Consider the following 11,114-nt stretch of genomic DNA (forward strand, 5'->3'; position numbering starts at 1 on the left):
AATGTTGGAGAGTGTCCTTACCAAGAGACGTTTTTAGCATCCCCTCCAAATACACTATTGAGAACACTCTCTGAAATACAATAAAATTGTCCTACATCCTCAGTGAGTGCTCTGCCATCATATAAATCAAAGGTAGGTCTTCTTTTATTGTATTTGTCTAAAAATAGAAATGGAAAAAAAGGAAGATAAAGCCATGAGAAACTTTGGACAGTGCAAACCAAATGGATGGATCCTTGCAGCCTATAATAAAGCATCCGAAAAGCCTGTTTAAAGTCATATAGGCTGCAGTCACCTGCATTGACTGTGAGTGGCTTCCTCCCCAGCACAATAACTGCTCTGGTGCCATCTGAGACTGAGACACCAGTTTCACTCAATGCATTATAATTCCAGTGGGAGTGCCTAGCACTGTGATCTGTAGATCACCTCACAGCCTTAATTTCTTTTCCTTGACTGAAACATAATGTGAAATCTTAGTTACCCTGAGTTACCTGTAAACAGTTCCAGTGCTTACCAAAGACCTGAATTGCCTGCAAAAATAAAAGATTCTTTATGTCTTCGCTCACAGCAGAGGACACAGATGGCTTCACTAAATCACCAAAACTCAGATGAATTCAGGCTTCAGAGTTTATCAGTTAGGTATGATATTCATCACATTTTAGACTTATAGGCCTTTTTTTGGTTCCAATAGTAAGGATCAGATATCTCTGTATCATCTATGTTTAATGTTCTCAATACAGTCTGTCGACCTCTACTCAGTAGAGCTGAGAGGTTGATAATACTTGATGTGTCACCACCAGTAGGATACACAGGCCTATCCATAGTTTTCTCATATCATTTAAGGTGTTGCTTTGCATATTTGGCATCTAGCTACTGCTCCAGAAAGGTTCAAGTCTTCCTGACAGCCCGGTGCAGAAGTCTGAGATGTAGAAGGGCATTCTAGATAGCACTTGATATTAATTTTTAGCTAATCTTTTCCTTGTTGCCTGCTTTAGAGCAAGATGAAACACTCTTTAGTTCTATTGACTGTGTTGATGAGAGTCTCAGACTGTAGTGGAAGCTTAGACTCTTAGCTCAGTGTTTGATACCTTTCTGTAGACATTTCAAGGTAGATGTATAAACATGAAGCTGAACCGCATAAAAGACTCACTAAGCACGTGTGCTTAGTGAACCCCTCCTAAAATATCCAAAGAATCTACACTGAGCTGGTAGATATGGCAGTTCATTGATGGAAAGCCTGCACTTTTCCAGACTGGCAGCTGGAGGCCAGGTGGGATACCTTAAGGCATCTTGAGTAGCACTAGATGCTGACACATGGGCAGAAGAATCAAGTTATCTTTGCTGCTGTTCTGCATAGGGAGGTAAGAGTTCCCACTTCAGTTACTTGCACTGAAGATGAATATTTAACCAAACTTTGAAGATGGAAAGTAAGACAAAACAGTTAGGACAGAATGAATTAACATTGCTAGGGATGCTGGGAATAGGGCAACACCCAGCTTGATGCTTAAAATGCAAGTCCTCTCCATCTGAACACCATTTAAATGATCCTATATAATGTATTTCAGTTAAACGCTTACTGCTTACCAGCAGCATTAGCTAGCAACATGAAAACTTGCAATTCCAACACCTAAGCATATATTTGTTTTCACAAGCAGTGGGATGAATGACTGAATGCATCATAAATGATTCAATATTTCTTCATTCAGAACGAAGTTTTCTTAGCACCCATTCAAAGTCCTCTGTCATCAGAAATATTTAGGAGTTGAAACCTGGCCTTTAAAATTCATTCCCTGATGAAACTGGAATGAAAATATAGCAGAAATCAGTAAAACATTCGTGTAGAGCATGGTAGAAAAAGTATACCGCCTGTCAATCTGTGCTTATAAGAATGAAAGTATTTTTCTTATCCCTAATGTGTAAAATAGAGCTGTTTATGTTTGTTTGTGAGCCAAAATCTCTGAATCCCTCCATCTTAAAATGTAGATGGCAGTTTTATCTACTTATCTGCTGGTTCAGTCTAGTACAGAGACTGAAAAGGAAATAGCAATGCTGCCTGCAGAGATATTTTTGCATAAGCTTTAATTCATAAAACTGTAAATTATTACATGTTGCAAATCATTTGAAATTTCATAATTCAGAACAACCTGTTAGGACAAATAACTTGGAAACCTTCAAAGAGTTTCCTTATAATGTTTGTCAGTATTAAAATAAAGCATAAAACCAATTCCTGCAACTTCTAACTGTCTGAGCAACTACTACTCGTATAAACAGTATATGACATGACTACAGGAAGTGGAGGTCCTGCATACCTTTTTCCCACTTATAATGTCACTAGACATCTCTTTTAAAATCAAATTATTTTTGGTAAAGAAGATGAATGTGCTTAGCTCCTGAAACTCAGGCTCTGAAGGAGAGTTGTCTAAATCAAGGTTTTGTACTTCAACTGGCTAATATTTGACAATTAATTTCCTTGCTTTGCTTTACCCTATAAATTACATGAGTCAGAAGGAATGTACATAGAAACTAATGGCTGTGAGAAGCTGGTGACAAGCAGAGCACGAGAAGGTGGCAGTAAGCTTCCTGCATGGCTCTGATAACACACACAAATCATAAAAAGAAACATGCTCAATATTCAGCTGATGAATTCTTTGTGGTAGAGATGCTGTGTATCTCTATTTATGCCAAACTGCTAAGCTGCTCCCTACTAGTTCATTGCTTTGAACCAGGAAGTGAAATGCCAGTCATGGATTCTATCTTTTTCACATTTGAGTGTTTTAATAATACCTTCCCAAAACAGCATTTGGGGCAGAAAAAAAAATACAATGAAATCCCAGTCAGCAATTAGGGGGTTCTCGTTACTTTCAGGGAGAACAAGATTTGCTCTGACACTGTAGCTTCCATCGGACATCCTACAAAGATGGTGAGATCTTTTCACATTGTCCTCAGTGGACTCTGGAATAGTTGCATATTTGAACCTTGCTACTGGAAAACGGACTAAAGATGCCATAAGGTTAATTCTTTTCTGAGTCTTGACGTAAGACAAAGCAATGTGTTCTAATACCCCTTCCACACTTTGATATCTCATCTCTTATTGATATTCAGCCAGGTGTTAGCTTAATTTTGCATCAAAACAGTAACATCAAAGAGTATCAGGTCTCCTAGATCTTTTAAACAGAATAAAATTAAACAGAAAAAGAGAAGACAGAGTTGATTTTGCCCGTCTGCTGCCAGTAGGCTCGCTGCCCATTTCTTGTCTTCTTGGTTTTTTTTTTTTTAATTTGTTAATTCTAATGAAAAAATGTTTGCATGGCAAGTTTAGGACCCTTTGGCAATACAAAGCTTAGGACAATCTCATTTTTTACAAAAAATTAACAAAGAGCACCCACTCACTCTAAGATTGTTCAATGAGTACTGTAAATGAATGAGACATTTATTTTTGTGCCAGCTTAACTACCAGTGTCAACAAGATTTGCATATATTTTGGCAAGTGTGCTGCACAAGGTGGTAATAAAATAGGCCTTTTATATTTGAGTCAAATATACTTTAGTTATACTTATTAAAAATGTGTTTTCACATGAAAGGTATTTCTGTAAGGGATATTTTGGTAACAGCAACATCACAGAAATGTGTGCGATATAGCCAGTATCAAGCATTTTTCCACTGAGAAAAAAGCATTTTATTTTTTTGAAGAAATTCCCAGATTCTATGAAATTAAGACTGTTGGTTGGTTTTTTTTTGGTTTTTTTTTTTTTTTTGCTTTTAATCACTGTTAGGCTTGACACTGCAGACTTAAATATCATGCTTATTACTAGAAGCTTTATGTTTTTTAAGTAACACAAAAAGTGGAATTTAGAAAAAACAACAATTCACTTTGCATATTTTTGCCATATACAGTGACATGACCTACCCAGAGGCTACTCACAGGAAAGCAAAAATGTGCTCTTACTTTATGAAGTATTATTCAGGGTAAGGCTTTTTTCACAAGTAGTGGTGCTGGTATAGCTGAAGGTGTGATTTCAAACCAATTTTCTTTAAATGCGTAGAAAATTGTGTGAGCAAAATGCTTCATGAGCAGTACTTTGGTTTTAACAGGCTCATACCATTATATTTTATTAGACATTAGGAATGTGCTTGAACTAAACAAATCAAAAAAGGCAACAAGAACAGTACATTTAAACTCAGTCAGCTTTATCAAACAGGTTCAAGGCTACGTATTTGTGAAACCTAACTAAAAATATCTGCCCAGTGTCACATGAAAATGCACTGAAGGATCAGGTTTATGGTTTTATTGTGGTTTAAGTCTTGGATTTGCTCCTGTTGAAATTGCCTTGAGAGGATATTGGACTGCTAATTCAAATGAGAAAAACAGCGAAAAGAATCCTGTCTGTATTTCAGTTACCTCCCCTCCTTACTGAAGAAAAAAATGCAGAGGGTCTAACTTCCCCACCACAGCAATACAGAACATCTGTAATAGTGACGCCATTTCCTAAGAATTAATGTTATTTTTCTTCAGAGATAATAAACAATGTCTCTTTGTGACAAATATATACATACTACTTTCCTATTTTAATAATATGATAATAAATGGAAAAAAAAGGTGATTAACCACAAACCTTTGGCAGGCTGAATTAATTTTCCATGAAACATAGCTATCAAACCATGCATAAGCAGAAAATATTCTAACCTGAGAAAAGGTTAATTTTTAAGCAATTTCTTATACGCAGAATGGCAAAATGTGGGCATTATATTAATAATTTTAATTAGGCTAAGCAGAACCAATACATGCCAGTAACAGAGAGAAAAATAAAAAACTGCCTCATACTGCATTCCCTACTTTTAAAACAGGTATCAGCTGCCGCCCCACTTATATCAGCTGAAATACAAGTATCTTTGCCTGTAATTTCAAAAAGTACAATAAAGACTCATTTATTCTTTTAAAGTGTACTAATTTTGGGAAGTATTATGACATGTCAGAAAAGATAGCCAGCACCCAAGCATTTGTGAAATATGCATTTTTTATAAATAAAATAATATTTAGCTTTGTAATTGAAATTCTAGGAGAGAGAATAAGTTATTATGAAAATATATAGCTTTAATTTGCAGACATATAAACACTTTTGGTACATTACAGACATATGATGCCAGAAATTAAAATAATAAGTTTTGAGCATAACACTAATTTATCTTGTTCACACAGCGAAATTCGATGTAATCATGATACAAAAAAATAGTTCTCAGCTCTTAAACTGAAGTGAAAGTGATACATCACCGATAAACCTGCTGCTTTGTTGCAGAGGATACAGCAAAGAATAAATTATCAAGAAAATATGCTACCAGCCTTACAAGTTAGATTTCAGATCTAATCCAAAATCAAAGCCAATGAAAAGGAGCCAGGAATGGTTGCCAAAAGTCAGAAACAAGACCTTTCAGATGAAATACCAAACCAGAAAGGAGCAATAGTCAGAATAAACTAAGTTCTATAATTATTTAGAACATGAAGTGATTTTTGTTTTCATCTGGCAGATCAGATTCAGAAGTATCCCAGAAAAATCTATTACACAACCAAACTGATGAAGTACTACTGACAGATTGCTCAAAGTACAAAAAATACCACCACTGCTGTGACAACTAAAGATTTAGCCATTCCCTTGCTTTCTTGAATCTGGCATGTTCATGAGGATGAGCATAGGGTTTTGCATTATTTGCTGTAGGTAACATTAATTTTCCATAAAAATGACCAGCAGATTGCTGAAGCAAATGATAATGTGGGTGAAATCTAGAGGAAATGAAAGATGATATGCCACAGCAGTTCAGATTCTCATTAGAATATCTTGCATTCTTGCTCAACAGGAATTGCACTTCTTGTTAATGCCTTTTCTATCCTACTGTATAAGCTTTACTTGTGAGGTAATAAACATTCTGATTGGGTTTTTTTTTGTTGTTTTTTTTTTCTTTATTATTATTACTAGTGCATTTTAATGTCTTTATTCTTTTAATTATAAATACATCGGGACAGACATTTCTTTCTTTTTGTGGTTAAATGCCTGTGTGCCAATGTGTATTTTATATTAAAACCAATATATTTAAAATAAACTCTGTGTTTATCTCACGGACGGTACCTCGAACAGTTCCCTGCTCAGGAGCATCTCATGCCCCCTTGTGGTTAAAAATACTTTTAAAACTTCAGTTTAAAGACTCACCTTACCTTCCCCTTTTTATGATCACCAATCTTTTTGATTTATGAAAGCTGCAAATGATGTCCATGTTTTGCGGACAGGGTACTAGCTGTTAGTACTAAGATCCCATAAAAAAGCTGTACACTGAATTTCAATTTAAAAAACTGTAAACAGCTATTTACAATCATAATATTGTTAAGTTATAAATTAGCAGTCCTTCATTGCAACTTCTGTCAATATAACCCACAGCTAGGTGTTTCAGAATTGTCTTTAGTTTCTCAGGTGCTGGATTTATCCACAAAGAAACATCAGATGTTAGAAATCTCCACTGGTTTCTTCTCCAACATGTGCAGGTTAATTCTTCCATTTAATGGGATTTGTACTTCCAAGTTTTCATCTGCTCTGTGATGCTTTTTTCCTCTACTTAAACAGATGTAAATGCCCATCCCTGTTACTAAAGTGATTGAACCCAAGCTTATTATTGACAGAGCTACCAACATAGGCATGCAGGATGCCGACTCTATTTTTTTATGTGTAGGCTCTATGGATATTTGTGGCTGCTTTTCCTCTATACTGATATCAGGCTCCTTTCTTAACAAACTTTCGATGTAGCTCTCATTGCTAACAGTGTCATTGACAAAAAGGTTCACCATGACAGTGGAATGGAGAGGTTCTGGATAGCCGTGATCACTAACTTTCACAAGCAGACGGTAGAGGCCATAGTCATTTTGCATCAGTGACTCTTCCAAGGTGATATTACCAGTTTTAGGGTCAATCCTAAATGACTCTGGTCGAGGGCCTCTTCTTCCTATGATGCTGTAAGCTATGACTGCATTCATGCCAGTGTCCTTATCAACAGCATAGACCTCAGTGATGGGAGACCCAGGAAGGGTAGAAGGAAGGACCAACAAATAAGACATATTAGATTGAGGAAACAAGACCAAAGGGGGGTTATCATTTATGTCCAAAAGAAGAATAGTTATTTTTGCAGTAGAGGAGAGGGCAGGATCACCACCATCAACTGCTTCAATCCACAGAATGTAGGAGCTTTGCTGCTCCCTGTCTAGGGAGACTTTAGCTCTCAAAACTCCTTTCCCAGTATCTATGACAAAAATATCACTTCCATTCAGAACTGAAAGGGCAACCCATCCATTCTGCCCTGCATCAGCATCTGTGACACTTATAACTCCAATTTCACCGAAACCTGGAAAGTTTTCTGGCACAAAAAAGCTGAAATCCTTATTGATAAATCTTGGACTATTATCATTTTTATCCAATACAGTGATGGTGACAGTTGCTATTGATTCTCTCGGAGGAAACCCAGAATCTACTGCTTTGACAGTATATCTGTATTTCTCTTTTTCTTCTCTGTCCAGTTGGGTTGAAACTGTAAGAACTCCTGAGATTTTATCTAAAGAAAAATAGGAAGGGGCATCAGGCCCTAAAAAATATGACACTTGCCCTCTTTCTCCACTGTCAGCATCTGTAGCATGCAGTTTGGTCAAGAAAGCATTGGGAACATTGTTCTCCTCAATGGATAACTCTATCAGCTGTTGAGAGAAAACTGGCGAGTTGTCGTTGTCGTCCAGAACATGTACTTTGATTATTTTGGTAACATGAAATCCTTCAGAGTTCCAGGCAACTACAGAGATTTCATACAGCTGCTGTGTCTCATAGTCCAAAGGCTTTGTGGTCTCTAATAGGTATTCGTTATTGTATGGCTTGTATGGTGAAAGCCTGAAAGGCCCATCACCATCCAAATAACAATTGACTTCGTATTTTTCATCAGGGTCCTTGATGGTAAAAAATGCTATTGGTGTGTTGATAGGCTCCAGTTCCTTTAAGTACACCACCCCTTCCACTTCATTAGCTATGAAACGAGGGACAATTTCAGGTGGTCTCATCATGACTTTGATGATGGTCACTAGGACTGTGATCACAGCAGGGATACAACCAGGACCGTTGCCCAATACGATCAGTCTGTGGAGCCTTGGAGCATCCCCATCAACTTTACTGGAGAGTGTGATAGTTCCTATACTTTCATCCAGATGGAACAAGTCTCTGGATGGCTGGGGGACTTTCTGGCTGTAGGAGTAGGTGATCTCAGCATTGGATCCAAGGTCCATGTCTATTGCATGGACAGTGGCCACGTGCGTCCCTAGAGTGGAATTCCCATAAAGAGTGACATTGAGCTGTGCGTCACTGAACTGGGGGCAGTTGTCATTGATGTCGCTGATCCCAATAGTGAGAGTGGCACTGCCCACAAGTGGAGGAGTCCCCCCATCCTCAGCAACTATGACTGTGACATACTCCTCCCGTGCCTCCCTGTCCAGAGCTCCCATGACAATCAGGTACGGAGTCCTCTCCCCACTCTCATTCTCCTCTACATCCAGGGTGAAGACACCATAGTTATCTTGAAGGCGGTAGGTCTGGACACCGTTGGTGCCCACGTCGGGATCAAGGGCAGGGTGCTCGATAGCCAGGCGGGTGTTTACAGGTGCATTCTCGGGCACTGAGAGGCAGATGTGGGGGACAGGGAAGTGGGGCGCATTGTCGTTGACATCACGGATAGCAATTTTTACCTTCACCAGGCGGAAGTACTCCTGCGGCAGTACCAGCACATCCAGGAGCAGCAGGCATGACTCAGGTGAGAGTGAGGAGGATGAGACAGCAGCTGCTCCTCCAAAGACCGTGGCCCCACTGCTTTCCACACACAGAGCTTCTCGGTCAATCTCCACGGCTGAGGTGTGCAGCTCTCCAGAGCGGTTGTCCAGCTGCACATACTGTCCCCCCAAACCATGGGAGGCCAAGGTGAAGGACAGAGGGGGTTGGAGGGCTGCAGGATGCTGCCCATCAGTTGTTGGCAGCCGTAAGTCACGGGCCAAGCTGCCGATGAGCACCCCAGCAGGAAGACCCTCGTTGAGGCTGTAGAAGAGCTCGGTGGCACGGCTGTAACTGGCAAAACAGTTGAAAGGTCCAACGAAGAGGAGAAAGAGGAGCAAGTGCTGGGAAGAGAGAAGCACAGGGGTGTGGGAAGGGGTTGATGTTAGAGAAGGAGGGGAGGCAGGGGGCACACCCCCCCCAGCCCACTGCCTCCCCCACTGCCACTTCGATTAGGGAACGTGTCATCTGCAGCATGAAGGCATCCTCCCTCTCCCCCCTCCCCATCCCCGTTCCCTCCATCTCGCCCCATCTTCTCCCCTCAGTACAGCAGGTCCTTCCACGGCATCTCCATCTGTACCCTCCAGGCAACACCAGCTGCGTTCCCCGCGGCAAATACTCAGTGCCAGGGCTGCCCAAGGGGCACCTGCCACCCCCTCCACACCAGCGCCACTCGCTCCTTGCCCCACAACCCCCTGCCACCACCACCTCCTCAAGCTCACCGCCCTTCTTTCCAGCAGCATCCGAGCCGGGATACCCCCAAACACTTACTTGCCCTCTTCCCTTTCCAGAGCAGCGCTGCGGAACCCGCCTCCCCCCCATCCCCGCGCCCCCAAACCCGTTCCTCCCGCACGCCCCGCGACGCCGCGGGAGGCGCACCGCGCATCCTGCGCGGCTCCCGGCCCCGACACCACCGACCCCCGCCTCCCCCGGCCCCGACACCACCGACCCCTCGGCTTCAAACCCGAAATTCGGAGCCGCGGAGAGGTTGGGCGAGAGGAGTTCCCCGCGCCGGCGAGCGCTCCGCGTATGGAAACGGCATCGCCCAAACTAACTTCGGACACCGTCTCCAAAGGGTTTTTTTTCCTCCTCCCCGTTTTAACTACCCGTTTCCCTTTTTTATTATTTTTTTTTCCGCGGCTCTGCTACAACCAGCGTGGGCAGCAGGCAAAAAACACCAAACTTTCAGCGGCTCCCCCTGCTCTGCGGGGATGGGAGAAATAATAATAATAATAAAAAAAAAGCAGAAAACAAGCAGCAAATATATACATACGTATATGTATATATACGCTTTGGGTTTCGTTTGGCTTGGTCGGCCTGGCCGAATGGGTCCCCCCCGGTCCCTCACCTGCCGGCTGCCGCGGGCGGAGCTGCTGCCGCGCCCGCCCGGGATCCCCATGCCCGGACACCGCCGCCGGCTGCGCCTCGCAGCCCGCCCGCTCCGCCGCCCGCACGGCCGCCCTGCCGCCGCCTGGGCTGGGCTGAGCGCAGGACACTCCCCCTCCGCTCGGGAGCCCGGACCGGGGGGGGGGGCGGGGGAGAAGGGGGGACACAGCGGGGAGGGAGCGTGGGGCTGCGGCAGCGCCTCGGGCGGGAAGCGGCGGGTGCGAGTCGGAGCGGAGAGCGAGAGAGAGAGAGAGAGTCTGTGTGTGTGCGTCTGTGTGTTTGTGTGTGTCTGTATGTGTGTGTCTGTGTGTGTGTGTGTCTGTGTGTGCGTGTCTGTGTTTGTGTGTGTGTCTGTGTGTGTCTGTATGTGTGTCTGTGTCTGTGTGTTTGTGTCTGTCTGTGTGTCTGTGTCTGTGTGTCTTTGTGTGTGTCTGTGTGTCTGTGTGTGTGCACGTGTGTCTGTGTGTCTCTGTGTGTCTTTGTGTCTCTGTGTGTTCGCATGTGTGTGTCTGTGTGTCTGTCTCTGTGTGTTTCTGTGTGTGTCTGTGCGTGTGTCTGTGTGTCTCTGTGTGTCTGTGTGTGTGTGTATGTCTGTCTGTCTGTGTGTCTGCATGTCTCTGTGTGTCTGTGTGTGTCTCACTGTGTCTGTCTGTGTGTGTCTGTCTGTGTTTCTGTGTGTGTATGTCTGCATGTATGTCTGTATATGTCTCTGTGTGTGTCTGTGCATCTGTGTGTATCTCTGTGTGTCTGTGTATGTCTCTGTGTGTCTGTGCATCTGTGTGTATCTGTGTGTGTGTGTCTATGTCTGTCTGTGTGTATGTGTGTCTGCATGTGTCTCTGTGTGTCTCTGCGTATGTGGCAAGCACTGGGAGCAGAGGACAAACATACTTTGTT

At 42.4% G+C, this 11,114-nt stretch overlaps 1 protein-coding gene across 1 annotated transcript; it reads right to left on the minus strand.

The window, feature by feature from the left end:
• Window positions 1–3,671: 3,671 nt before the first annotated feature.
• Window positions 3,672–10,309, minus strand: PCDH20 (protocadherin 20). Its single transcript, XM_054056901.1, has 2 exons — window positions 10,183–10,309; window positions 3,672–9,178 (listed from the first exon to the last, which is right to left on the minus strand). Exons 1-2 carry the CDS (start codon window positions 10,231–10,233, stop codon window positions 6,482–6,484), a joined length of 2,748 nt encoding a protein of 915 aa, XP_053912876.1. The 5' UTR covers window positions 10,234–10,309; the 3' UTR covers window positions 3,672–6,481.
• Window positions 10,310–11,114: the final 805 nt, after the last annotated feature.

The sequence above is a fragment of the Cuculus canorus genome, chromosome 1, assembly GCF_017976375.1.
Source record: "Cuculus canorus isolate bCucCan1 chromosome 1, bCucCan1.pri, whole genome shotgun sequence".
NCBI lineage: Eukaryota > Metazoa > Chordata > Aves > Cuculiformes > Cuculidae > Cuculus > Cuculus canorus.